We start from the raw sequence: 13670 nt of genomic DNA, 5'->3' as shown, positions 1-13670 counted from the left end.
AAATGTTATAGCACTGTCTTTAGTAGCCTCATACAGCTCCTACTGTTTCCTCCTCATGTCCTTACCAGCCATGTCTGCACAATGTTATATCATGAGTAATATTTTTTTAAATCCAGCTAAATAAAACACACACATGCACACACAGTGACATTTTAGACCTTCTTCAGAATACTGTATATACTATGGGCATCCTTACATTATTATTTATTACTAGAGCTACAATAATAAAGCAATGAGGAGGGGGGAGTAATAAATATGAAATAATGTATTTATGATGATTCCATTTGTTTCACTATCCACTCTGTGCAGGGCAAAGCTTATTACATTTTTAAACTGTAGAGATACAATCATTTTACTGCTGTAAAATCCAACTTTTGTCTTATTTAAAATATAAATCTAATATAATCTGCTTCTTAATGTATGTTCTTTAAAATACAGCGTGTGTTTTTTAATATATTATAATTATAATAATTATTATGTGGACATGCATATTAGAACGTTTTTTAGTGAAATATAATCCCTCCAGAAAGGCAGGAAATGCCCAGAAACTTACTTTAAAACTAAATATGTTCCCTAAAACGGTGACAGAGCTACAGACCCATGACAGCCTTACACAGGTAGCCAGCAGCTATGACCAGCACTACTTGTGCAGTTAATAAAAGGACAGGTAATGTTTGTCGCGCTGTTGCACACACAGCACGCTCGTTTGTTTCAGTTAGTCAGTTGCAACAAGACAGCTCACCAACGTGTACGTAATAAGCTAATACTCCTGTGTGCTACACACTACAGTGTACGCTGTACACCTACTTACTGGTTTTGTCGCATCAGTCTGTGTCTCTGAGTTAACTTGTGTTTCTCCTACAGCTCCGGACCGCAAAAAATGCGCGTGCTCTTTGTGAGCTCGTTCCCGGCTCGTAACCAGCGCGTTCTGCCGTCGAGGGCGATCATTGGTTAAATGTGATCATGTGACTGATGCAAGCCAGATCCTTTTATTTAGCAAAACTATGATTAATAGTTAAATATTATTGTTGAGGGGCACAGACAGGACTCCGCACGCACACACACATAAAATAAATAAATAAATAAATAAATAAATAAATAAATAAATAAAATTTAAAAGTTGCCTCAACAAAAGGGCACTTTGGGCACTCATCAGGAAAGGGGCGGGTGCTCAAGCCCCTCTAGCCCCCCCCCCCCTCTGCACGTCCCTGATTGAGAATAACAACCCAGTAAATAGGCCTGTATGTGACATTTTAGCAAGCGGAACCAGCAGAAAATCCTGGCTGGATTTCCCTCCTTACTATGGATTATTGATCGATCGTTTCATCTCTAACTCTAAATACAATAAATAACTACTGTACACGATATTGTGAAGGATGCACCCTAAATTTAACTGTGAATTTAACTTCACAGTTTGCGCACACCTGTCTTTATTATGTCCGCAATTATATCATGCAGATTTAATCCTGTTCATTTATTTATTTATTTATTTATGGTGGTGTTCGTCATTGCAGACAAAGTGCATGATCATGCAATTAACCTGGGTATAAATTACTTGCTTTGAGAAGACTGAAAAAACAAAGGAACCGATGGAGATATTGTCAACACATAAGCATTTCCTCTGTAAAAGCAAATGCAGTGCAAACTCGTGGTCGACAGTTTGCACTGATATACTTGCCATACCCGAAATGACAGTTTAAACCGCGAAAAGTGACATTATGTTGGAAACTTCCCTAATTACATCACACGTGATAACTGACAGAAGGGAGCGTCGTAAGCGAACACATTTTATCCTTCCGCCACAAGCACGAAATAATTCTATTATCTCGCTTTTCGGGGTCAGAACGATTACTCGTGTAGGCATTTTGCTTTTCAGCGCGTATTCGTAATTAGTAGAAGCATATTAGAGACGTGTGCGTTTGTCAGGTTTCATTAAGCGGGTGGGACTATAACGATGAAGGCGGCGTGATACATACTCTAAAATCCCAGCCTGCTCTACCTTCTTTTTTTCCTTCTGTGGAGGCCATGATGGGAGCCTGAGAGTTCAGCTGGAGCTAGAGGAGCGAGAAAAGAAGATGATTTCACGGGACGGAACTGTCAAATCAGCCTGTACACATTTCTGAACTTTGTATAGTCTCTATACATCGAAGGTGGAGCCTGTCACTTTTTTTCAGATGTGTTCCTGGCAATCAGTCGATGACAATGTTAAATCGTTAGGGGGCATTTGGATCGAAAAAGGAGGTAGCATTAGCTATTGTTGCTAGCTAGCTGTGCTAGCTAGCTAGTTAGCTAGCGAGCTAGCTACGTCTTAGTGACTGGATACGGGTTTAGAGAACCGGTGAGTTCTCTGTCTTCTTGCTGTCAATCGCGGCAGCTGCCATTGAGCCTTCAGCTTGGACATTTCACGGCATTCTGAAGTATTTTCCTCTAAGGACACCTGCATGTATTTTATCCGGGGGTGTTTGCAAAACGAATTGCAGGATTGGGAAAGTCGGGCCTCCGCGGAGGAGCAGAGCAAGGCCCGTCTTTATGATCCAGAGGAAGCCTTTCTAATCCTACCGACAGCCACCGCTACTGCTGGCTAGCACTTCTCTGTCAGGACCTGGAAAATTCAGCCGTGAGCCACCGAGAGCAGACCCAGTGACTGCGACATAATCGGCCAAACCGCCAATACTAGATTACCCCATATAGACTCCTGTCACCTGCTACAATGTCGTCGATTATAAAAGAAATGGTCAGTCGGAACAAAAGGAGATACCAAGAGGATGGTTTCGACCTGGACTTAACATGTATCCTTCTTAATTTGTAAAGCTTTCGGGCCACTGGTCACTAACATGGTCTAGCTGCACTGGTTAAGAGCACTGGAACCAGTTCGGTGGAGTAACGTGAGGTAGATGGCTCCCCTGCTACTTATCGTAGCTAGCTGCTAGTTGGTCCGACAGCGCAGCTTTGCTGTCACCCAGCATGTTTGAAAGATGGTGGATCTGTCAAAGCGGCACGTATGAATACCACACTAACATCACAGCTGGAAACCTCTGTTAAGCTGGACATTGGTCTCTGTGTTTAAATGTGACAGGGCATTTAGCCTGGGTGAACCTGGGTGAAGGTTGTGAAATTGTTAGTCATTTGGCCATATTTATCATTTTAAATCTGTGCCTCTCGTAAGCATATATGATGCGTTTAGGATTTGTTTTAGGGTATCTTTGGCTTTTATTTACATCTGGATTTGCTACCCAGGTTTTTAATTTTCGGTGGGTTTCTCGTTTGTTTTGACACAATCGAGCAAATGGCTAAAGTACTCTTGCCCCTCTTATCTGTGTTTCTTAATGGGTTTAACGTTCACTGATGGATATAAAACTCCTTTCCCTTTTGTTAAGATGGCTATTAAAATATTAAAAGAAATTAAATTTCAATCTTCACAGCAGGACTGACACTGACAATAGCTGACCTCACTGGCGCAGTATTCCCGCTTCTAAAGTTGGTACTTTTGCTTATTTGGCTTGTGGTAAGCTAGAATAGCAACTTAAGTGGTTGACTTTGGGCAGCTAAATGCAAAATGTAATTTGCTACAGTGCTTAAAGTTGGTTAATGGTAAAAGTTTCAATTAATATGCCTTTGTGTTGAGATCACCTCTGAGTCCCAGAGTTTGACATTTTTGGTTTTATGGCGGAATTAAGTTGTCAGATCATATCCTATTGTTTAAAAAAAAAAAAAAAAAAAAAAAAAAAAAAAAATATATATATATATATATATATATATATATATATATATATATATATAAACATAAATACATTTCTAAGCAAACTAAAAACAATACAAAGCCAGCTTCTCAAATGTGAAAACTTGATGTAATCAGTTTACTGTAAGGAGAAATTAAGACGTTTGAAAATCCCACCTGGGCTTTGGGACTTTTTCCACATTATTATTGGGTGGTGTGTGTGTGCTGGGGGTGGGGGGTAGGAATCTGAAATTGCAGATTAATCAATAATGGAAGTTCCAACCCTATCTGGTTCCTTAAAGTATACAAAGAGTTGAGCGGCCTGGAGTGTTTATGTACCGAATTTACTTTTGTTATTGTTAGCAACTTGAAAACCTTGCTGAGTGGCGTTTTTTGTTCTTTCTTTTCTGAAAGTGCAGATGTAGAGCTGAGTGCTAGTTACCTTGACTTGACACTATAGATAGAAACATAGTGAAGTGATTTCAGGCAGAGCTGTCAGCTATGATGTATGTGTGACTGCAGATGCTGATGAAAGGCGTGTCTCACAGTATTTGATCTGATGTTTCTCGCCTGCTTTTATAATGTGGTAAATCGAATGTCATGTCTTGTCAGTGGCAGGACTCTTGTGGTATACCTCTACAGCTTTGTGCAGGTGTGAATAGGGTACACCACTCAAAAGTGGAATCTTTCTTTGGTGTGAAGCCACCTCTTGTTTGGATGTGGGCCCTTTCGAATTATCCCTTTTATCATGTTTGGCACTATGTCTAAAAACAATATGGGCTTTCTGCAGTTATGTAATGCAGTATCACAGTTCTGGGAATTGCCCTTAAAATAGAGTTGCCAGTGATCTTGTATCATCATTGCTGTCTGAGTGCTCTCTCCCTCTTACCCTCTCAATCCACCACCTCTCCTCTCGCTCTTTTTCTTTACTACTCCCACTCCTAATTCTCCCTCCCTCTGCTTGCCCCTTTTCCTCTGCTCTCCTCCTTTCCTGTCCTCCCCACCTTAGCTCCTGCTGGGTCCCACTCTCCCTATCTCCCCCCCTCTCTCGTTCTCAGTTGTGGATTTGGCATATGCATAGAGCTGAGGCAGGGCTGGCTTTTAAGAAAAGGCGTGTCTAAAGCATCAGATTTTTTTTTCCTCCTACTTGGAGCTTCCTTCAGGGGTCCAACATATGAATCTCTTTCCAGCTGCAGAAACCAAGACCCCCATGCTCTGGACTGAAGTTCTCCCTGAAGGTTTGTAAAGATCAGTTAAAGTCTGACTGGACCCACTTTGCCCGTAGATCCACGGGTTAGAGTAGCCCATTATAAAGCATTAAAAACTAGTTTTTATCTCCTAATTAGGTTTTTGAGCCCTTAATCAACAGGTTTATTATAGTACAGGATATACAGCTTAGGCGGCTGTGCTGAGTTTCAAGGAAGTAGCTTGGCTGTATGCAAATAACCTCAAAGATTTGCTATAGGGCTGGCTTGAATTTATGTACGAGGCCTGTGTTGTGCATAGCCTGGTTGCATGGGGTTGCGTGCAGGCACTTACTGAAATCCTCTGATGGGGTTTTGCTGAAAATTTCCCCCAAAAATGGCTGAAACAGCATTAATGTCTGCCATAGTACAGTTGACCCGGGTTTGTGGAAAACCTTTTTTTTGTACTTGTAGGTCTGCTGATTGAACAATGAGCTGTGTATATGCAGACTGAATCAAAAGAGTTGACCTTGTGGGCTTTTTACATCCACAGGTTCTTGTATGTGCACTGCACACACCAGGAAAGTTGAGGGCTGTATAGAGGCTGCCGGCTGTGCTTTCTCGCCAAAGCTGTCAGATGCGTGTGTCAAATTATTTTGACCATTTAAAAAGTGATTTGACTCTGGGGGGGGACAAAACGAAACACATCCAATTAGAAATATTCAGCCTTTCTATTTTTGACGTTGTGGCACAGGAAGTGTAAGAAAAGGTTGCCCTTTAGTCAGTGGTTAAAGTGTGAAATCCCACAGCTTAGACTGACGAGCAGACTTCAGTTACAGGTAGGCGTTGGAGCCGAGCCTTCAAGACATGCATGCCAACCAAATTATTCTTTTTCAGTGCAATGTGACACTGATGTGCGCCTTTAAGAGTGAATGTATGTCACCATATAATTGGCCACGACATTTTCCTCACCGTTCTTGCGGAAATATGGAGCCATTTGAAACACAAACACCACCTTTTTCTGCACCTGCAAATTTGCAGCTCGGCGCATTTGTTTTTTGAGTTAACTTTTTTTCCCTCTTCCTTACATGTGTGACTTCATGTTTCCCGCTTGCAATCTCGCAGATATTCAAATGTCTCTGGCTGAATTCAGACTAGATAAGTCGAACATTTGCGATCATCCCAATATAACTTTATGTTCTAAAAATACATGCCGGTCAGGGAGCAGAGACTCTACTCATGCACCCACATGTGGGCCTGGCTGAAGCAGGAGCACGGTTACTCCTGCCGTCACTGCTTGCTTCTCACTGTCAAGGCCATCTGTCACAACATGCACGCACATACTGGCCAGCACCCCTCCCCTATTCTCCTGTCTATCCATAACTACAATCACACTCTTATAATGGCGTGGACTAAAACTTTTCTCAACCCTTTCACTCATGTCTGCATTCTTGAAGTTGTGCTGTAATGGCAAATTCTTTTAAGCAGTCCTTTCCTTTAAAAGCTTTAGTTCTGACGCTGGGAGCCTTGGTAGTAGCTCCCTCTTGATTTCCTGCAGATTGTACATTTCCTTGACTGCTTGAACAGATATTTACCCAAATATCATTGCAATGGGCTTTCCAGCAGAGAGACTTGAAGGCGTGTACAGAAACAATATAGATGATGTAGTACGGTAAGTGTGATCTCGGTAAAGGGTAATATAACAAACATGCAGTTTATCCTGCAGTACATGAGTTTATTCGTTTTGCTCTAGCACTTTGATCTCATATCGATCTAATGATTTTATTATTTTTCTGCGGACAGGTTTTTGGATTCAAAGCATAAAAACCACTACAAAATCTACAACCTGTAAGTTTCTACATTTTGTTTGCATCTGAGCTCATCCTTGTTTACTTACCAGCTTCCTCTTGTGTGATTGCTAACTGGAGTTTTCTGGGGGGGATTTTCTTGACATTTCAGCTGTGCAGAAAGACACTACGATACTGCCAAATTTAACTGCAGAGGTAGGCTGCTTCACATTTTCTATAAATGCTGTTTTTAAGAAATAAAAGCCCTGCTGAAGGCCTGATGACGCACAAGGTCGTCAGATCTCTCAAAATACTCAGCATCTCCCTGCCCACCTTGTCTATGCTGACCTGTTTGCACTGTCTCCCCCCCCCCCCCCCCCTCTCTCATCACAACTTTGCGTGGGCTTGCATCCCGCCACACCTCAGTTGCACAGTACCCCTTCGAAGACCATAACCCTCCTCAGCTGGAGCTTATTAAGCCGTTTTGTGAAGACCTGGACCAGTGGCTCAGTGAGGATGACAATCACGTGGCGGCCATTCACTGTAAGGCCGGGAAGGGCCGCACCGGAGTCATGATCTGCGCGTATCTCCTCCATCGTGGGAAATTTCAGGAGGCCCAAGAAGCACTTGACTTTTATGGGGAGGTCAGGACAAGGGACAAGAAGGTGAGATCACGAAACAAATGCTTTCAATTCCGAAGGCTTTATTACTTTTTAGAGCAGTTGCATCAAGCAGGGCAGTGACTGATGAGCCACATCCTGCTTAATTGGTTTCAAATTGAAAGTAAATTTCATGTTCAAGCTAAGAAAAAGAGAGGGAGACCATACAAGATGACTGAGTTGATTTTCACTAATAATTATCAAGGTTGCAAAGATTTGAACACACATAGAAAACAAAGATTTGAACACACATAGAAAACAGAAGCATAATTTCAGGCACCAGTGCTCTGTTTTAAGAAGTAATACATATTAAACGGATAAACTCGAAGGTGATGTCATGTTGCATCCTGCGTCCCTCATCTGCGTCAAAACCACGGATGTCAAATTCATTTTGCATTGTGGGCCACATGCAGATACGGCCTACTTAAGTGTGCCGAACCAGTGAAACTCCCTTTTCTGTCAGTCTAAAAAAGTTTCACTACACATTTAATCTGCGAGATATTTTAACATAAGTAATAGTACTGTAGTTTCATCAACACATCTCAGTTTTACTACATGATTAAAAAATGCTGCTTTGAGCTTAAAATGTAAGAAAAAGACTGTCCTGTAATTATAAAATGAAAAATATTTATTTTCTTTTTTCTTTTCGCTGTAATCCGACTTTAAAATCATACATTTCTATAGTAGATAGTGACTGATTGGGAGCTTTCTGTTATTTGTTTATCTGTTACTTATTTACAGTGGTTTAGTATGACTGGCTGTGGGGGGAAAGCCATAAAACTTATAAAATACACTTAAAAGTCTCAAATTCATGTCATCCTTTCAATTTTTTTCAAAGCCGTCCAGTGGGCCAGAGTGGACTCTTTTCCGTGCCAATTCCAGCCCCTGGGCTTTATGTTTGGCACCCCTGGATTAAACATTGTTGCTTTTGTTTGCAGGGAGTAACGATCCCGAGCCAGCGTCGCTACGTCTACTACTACAGCTACCTACTGAAGCACCAGCTGGAGTACAAGCCGGTGGCATTGCTCTTCCACAAAATGGTGTTCGAGACTCTCCCTATGTTCAGCGGGGGCACCTGCAGTGAGTCACGCTCATGTTCAACTTCAACTCCAATCTAGGGCGTAGGCATGCATACCGCTGTTCAGACAGAGCGAGGGCCTTGCATGTATGGTGCACCGTGGGGCTAACCCACACACTGCAGCGTAGCACCGTAGGGCATTGCAGGTCATCTGTGGTGGAGCCAAGTTGTCCTCTGCTGTTTCTTTTTTTTAATTTTTTTTTTAATAGCCTTGTTGAGTACAGCTGAATTTCGTGCTGTATTTAACTAACAAGGGCGGTTTTGTATCGATCAAGTCTGCTTGTTGCTGCTCACAGAAAATCCCGGTGAACCAGATCCCCACTGGTTGTCTTAATAAAAATTTCAGATTTTTTTTTCCACAGGAGCCTTTTAAGATTTTTATTAGCTCCGAAAACTGCAAAGCCGAGCCATTAATCTAAATTTTTTTTGGCTCCTCTCTAGTGAGAGACTTTTATAGGATTTCGTTTTCTATGCTCACCATCGAGAAGAACTACAGCATGCCCTTCTATAGAGAAGAGCGCATCCTATAGTAGTAGCTACATAAGCACAGGTTTTACATGTTTTCCTAAGGCCGAACCAGGAAGTAACTTAAAGTCGAGAGGAATTTAGATGGCAGTAATTTTAGCAAACAATAGCGCAGCACTCAGTAAGTCACTGACGGTAACAGCCACTCAGTTATGAGTATTTACATATCACTGCATGTTTGCTCAGAGTTTAATTGATATGACGGCTGTAAAATGTCTGCCAACATTTGCACTTGTTCTCCCCTGTTGACGTAGTGACAAACGCAAGCAGTCCAACCCGTTTGATTTATTTTTTTTAACAGCCGTCAAAACCAAATGCTTACTGCAGTGCTAACTTTAGTGATTTCCCCAAATTTCTAAGCAAATAATGTCACTCTTAATTAAATTTCATTCCCTGCGTTTCATTTTTCATGTTCACATGAATGCAGAGTGTTTAGCTGCATGTAGAAAACCTTTTTTTAGTGTTTAAATAGTGCTCTGTTTTAGCCTGAGGAGGGGGTTAAAAAAAGTGAAATAATTCTGCTTATCTGCTCAAATGCATCTGAGTCATACGATGTTGTGCTCTCCTCGTATCTGAATTTGTCCATTTTTAGCTGTCGGTCAGAAAAAGCAACCTGTCCTTCCTTCATGTCTGTGACTTCTTTACCCTAACACGTGACTGTGCTGCAAACCCCTGACTGTATCGATCCTTCCTTCTTTTTTTCCCCTGCTAACCCTCTGCTTAAAAAGGCCCTATTCTGAGTTTGACGTCTTTGTATGTGCATCACTTTTTTTCTGTTTTGCGGTTTGTTTTTCTAGCTTTTCTAGTTCTTAGCTCACTGCAGTGATAAAATAGAAACCAGTTTAATTGCTAGAAACTGCTCAATGTCAAACACTTCTCTCTTTATTTCCACCAAAGAAAACTGACGCATTTTGGTCGTTTGATTTTCAGCAATTTCAAAGTTCCCCGTTTGTTTCTTCCTCTTTGTGTTTCTCATGTGCACACTAGGTGCCTTGTCAAACGTTTTTGTAAGATGCACAACTCTGCTTTGAAGCCACGGATTGAATGTTGTTGTTAAGAAAAGCTATGTAGATGTAAATATTTGTGTAGAGCTCTTGTGTTTTGTACCTGCTGTGCTGTCAAGCCCCTGACAGGCCAGCCAGGCCCTGTTTGTGATAATCTCCTTCTTTCTCTCTAAGGGGACAGTACCATTAAAAACAGGAGCGAGCCGACCCCTCAGGGCTTCAAGAAAGGGAATTGGCATTGGGGTAAATGAGCCTTTCATCCATTATTATTTTTTCACTCATTTGTTTTTATATGGCCCCAGAGATCCAGAAGGCAGGAGCAGTCTGAGGTAGACATGTTGCTTAGCAGGAAAGGAAAAGCTTAGGGGCACATGAAGTCATCTCCAGCACCACCATCCACCCTGACAGGAAGAAGAAAGGGTTAAAATTCTTCTAAATGCAACGTGTTGTGCTGGTCCAAGACCAAACCAATGACTGTCTATCAGAATAGGGTCCTGTGTCTCTGGTTCTGGGTCTATTTGGGTGTTACATTTTGTGGCCTGTTAACTTTCCCTTTCTCCTCCTTAATTTTAATATAATGTTTTATCACTTTTTTTTTCACTTACTCAGTGGGTGGGAGGTGGTGGTGTGCTGTGCCATTTTCTTTTGTCAAACGCATGTAATAACACTTGTATCCTGTCTCGCCCTCCTGATTTACTCCCTCCTCCACTGTCGCTCACTCCTCTTATTGTGCTTTCTGTCTCTTCTCTCCCACTCCCCCCTTCCCCCTCTCACAAATCTCACCCATCGTGCTCCTCACCCCTGTACAACGTCAACACTTTTTCCAGATCCCCAGTTTGTGGTGTACCAGCTGAAAGTGAAGATTCACACATCGAACCCCGCTCACACACGGCGCGAGGACAAGCATATGTTTTTTGAATTTCCCCAGCCGCTCCCAGTCTGCGGAGACATCAAAGTGGAGTTCTTCCATAAACAGAATAAGATGTTGAAGAAGGTTAGTTGTCTGTGTTTGGGAGATTTCATTGCGGCTTCATTTGCTCAGTCTAATTTAGGAGCTTATTTCAGCCACTGTATGCCATAAAGTGACTAGGTCACAGAACGATAAGACGACTAAGCATTTTCACACTTGGCAGGGTGCCAGCAATTACGGTTTTATTGCCACAGTTCTCACAAATAAACCAAAAATCAAAAATGTGGTATTTTTAATATCTTGGGTCTCTGTGCTGCAGGCCAGTTTTGTCCCAAAAACTATTAAAAACAGATCAATTAGGCACACCATTGGCATGTTCCTTCAGGACCACAAGCAGGGCAACCAGTTTATTTTGAGGTAAATCCCTCATTCGCTGTCCTGCTGCCATAAATACTGAAATTTATATTAACCCACAGCTGAAAATAGACCCCAAAAAATGCACTGTTTACTCCTGTTAGTAGTGTTTGCTAAAAACGACACTGGTTAAATGCTCGCTAATTTCCTAAAATGGCTGGGTGCAGTTTTTAACAAACGCTTCTGAAACAGGAGTAGAATAGTGCATTGGTAGAAAGAAATGTACTGGGTGCACAGCAGTTGAAAAATACTTAAACTGACTAGTGCAAGGCTGGCTTTTCTCTGAATTTGTTGACAGTAAAAAATGGACCATCAGCCTTAGCTAGAACAACTGATTTTGGAAAGAAACCTAATCAAAAACCTGTAAAGTTTCCTTTCAGTACTTCATTCACTCAATCTGTTGTAACCTCTCCCCCTCCAGGACAAAATGTTTCATTTTTGGGTGAACACTTTCTTCATCCCTGGACCAGAGGAGGGTGGGGACAAGATGGAGAACGGGGCAGTTAACAGTTTAGAGAGCCAGCAGGGGCCACCAGGGCAGGGTCTTCCGGGACAGGGACCTGGACCAGGCCGACCGGGACTGGGCCAACTGCAAAGTGCCGAGTGCAAGGACAACTGGAGAGAAAACTACAGGGAGGAGAAGAAGGAAAGCAGCAAAGAAAGCGACAGGGACAAGGACTATCTCATCCTGACACTTAATAAGAACGACTTGGACAAGGCCAACAAAGACAAAGCTAACCGCTACTTCTCACCAAACTTCAAAGTAAGTGCTGTAATCTTTCTGCTGTTGAATAACCGTATATCTGCTGTCAGTTCACTTTGCATTTTTAAACTGAAAAGAGCAGCGACGAGACTTGTTTGTGATCATCTCGTCTTGGTTTCCAGGTGAAGTTGTACTTTACGAAAACCGTGGAGGAGCCGAACTCCGAGGCTAGTACTTCAACATCAGTCACCCCCGACGTTAGCGACAATGAGCCAGACCATTATCGATACTCTGACACCACTGACTCAGATCCGGAAAATGAACCTTTTGATGAAGAGCAGCACACACAAATCACAAAAGTGTGAACTCTTTTTAAACAAGAAAAAGGAAGAAATTATACAGCAGAAAAAAAGGAGAAAACTTGAATATAAACTCAAAAGAAGAACCTTTGTCCCTTCCCTCCCCCAGACGGCAATAGAATATCATCATGTCAAATGCCAATTTTAGGGGGAAAAAAGATGAAATATCCTGACCAATATATTGTTTTGTTTTGTTTTTTTCTCTCTCTGGCACGACCATGAACCATGTGCGAGGTATTGACACTGTTGCCCCATGGGAAAAGGTGCTGTAGCTATAAAACTGTGTTTATATATATATACATACATATATGTATATACATATATACATGCATATATAACAAACTTTTTCGTGTCAAAGACAATGGAAAGAGTACCACAATCAGGAGATGGGAGTTGAAGTGTGGGAGAAGCTAGAATGATATACGAGGACTATGCTGCTCTTCTCCTGTCTAAACCAAGGCCAGTGCTGCAGTCACTTTGTTTCACTCCCTCTCTTCTCCTCTCATCTTTTACTCTCCCCCACCCTCCATCCTCTCCTCCTTCCTATATTCCTTTACTGTGAATGCTTCTTGTGCTCTTTGCAGGCTGTCTCACGTGACTTTTGGCCTTTGTGCAGTGCAAACTGCATGCGGGCAGTGGGTTGGGGGTGGGCGGGGGTTATAAAGAGGCTGTGATGATGTCTAAAGCATTGCCATTCCTGTTCCCACTGTGTATATGTTAAATTATGCAGAACAAGGCATCCCATGTAATTGTTAATGTTTTTTTTATCCTAAGATAATAAAAATATAATACACAAAACAGCAGGGAGACAAGTGTTTGCAATAATGTTGACACTACATTTCAAGGACAATGGTGAATTTGCATGTATTAGAATTGGCGTCCATCCCTAATAAATGTATGCAATGTTGTCTTTTTTTTTTTTTTTTCTTTTTGATAATGAAAGCAGCTTTGAGATTCTTCTGCGTGGGGTTTCCCGCTGCTTTGAGTCATGCTCACAAAATTACATCACAGCTTTATGTAATAGAGCTGCTGTTTTCCGTTAATGAAAATCATGCAGAATGAAAATGAATTTCCAAAGTGAATTTTTGTCATTGGGCGTTGCGGCTAGTGCGGTCTTCTAACTTGACACCGCTGCTGTCAAATGAAGTCGTAATTTTAAATGACGATACCCAGACCCTGTAATCTAAATTTTTAGCATGTGTGAGACGGGACTTTAGTGCAGAGCGCTGTCCCTGGTGAGAAGGGGGAGGGAAAAAAATGCTGTAAAGCAGGTTGTCGTTGGAGCTGTGTTAACAGTAACTTCCTGCTTTAAAGGTCAGTGCTGCAAAT

The 13670-nt window shown here is 41.8% G+C and overlaps 1 protein-coding gene across 2 annotated transcripts; it reads left to right on the top strand.

The window, feature by feature from the left end:
- Window positions 1-1999: 1999 nt before the first annotated feature.
- LOC146695393 (phosphatidylinositol 3,4,5-trisphosphate 3-phosphatase and dual-specificity protein phosphatase PTEN) lies at window positions 2000-13250 on the top strand. 2 transcript variants are annotated; one of them, XM_085477523.1, is made up of 10 exons: window positions 2001-2789; window positions 6490-6574; window positions 6706-6750; window positions 6862-6905; window positions 7116-7354; window positions 8287-8428; window positions 10130-10198; window positions 10783-10949; window positions 11701-12042; window positions 12165-13250. In XM_085477523.1, the coding sequence occupies exons 1-10, from the start codon at window positions 2711-2713 to the stop codon at window positions 12345-12347; spliced, it is 1395 nt and encodes a 464-aa protein (XP_085333649.1). In that variant the 5' UTR covers window positions 2001-2710; the 3' UTR covers window positions 12348-13250. The 2 variants fall into 2 exon arrangements, with proteins under 2 accessions (XP_085333650.1, XP_085333649.1); XM_085477524.1 differs by lacking the exon at window positions 10130-10198 and having other exon boundaries at window positions 2000-2789.
- The last annotated feature ends 420 nt before the right edge of the window (window positions 13251-13670 follow it).

The sequence above is a fragment of the Copadichromis virginalis genome, linkage group LG13, assembly GCF_057382275.1.
Source record: "Copadichromis virginalis isolate Kocher_CV1m ecotype Utaka linkage group LG13, C_Virginalis_male_GT1.1, whole genome shotgun sequence".
Taxonomy (NCBI): Eukaryota; Metazoa; Chordata; class Actinopteri; order Cichliformes; family Cichlidae; genus Copadichromis; species Copadichromis virginalis.
Note: the sequence above shows the minus strand (reverse complement) of the source record. Positions and strands in the feature narration are given on the sequence as shown.

Excerpts from the sequence above, each read along its gene's own strand:
- LOC146695393 (XM_085477523.1), top strand. The coding sequence starts at position 2,711 with ATGTCGTCGATTATAAAAGAAATGGTCAGTCGGAACAAAAGGAGATAC. Across the intron at positions 6,906-7,115 it reads TGCCAAATTTAACTGCAGAG|TTGCACAGTACCCCTTCGAA; the intron begins GTAGGCTGCTTC and ends GCCACACCTCAG. Across the intron at positions 10,950-11,700 it reads AGAATAAGATGTTGAAGAAG|GACAAAATGTTTCATTTTTG; the intron begins GTTAGTTGTCTG and ends CTCCCCCTCCAG.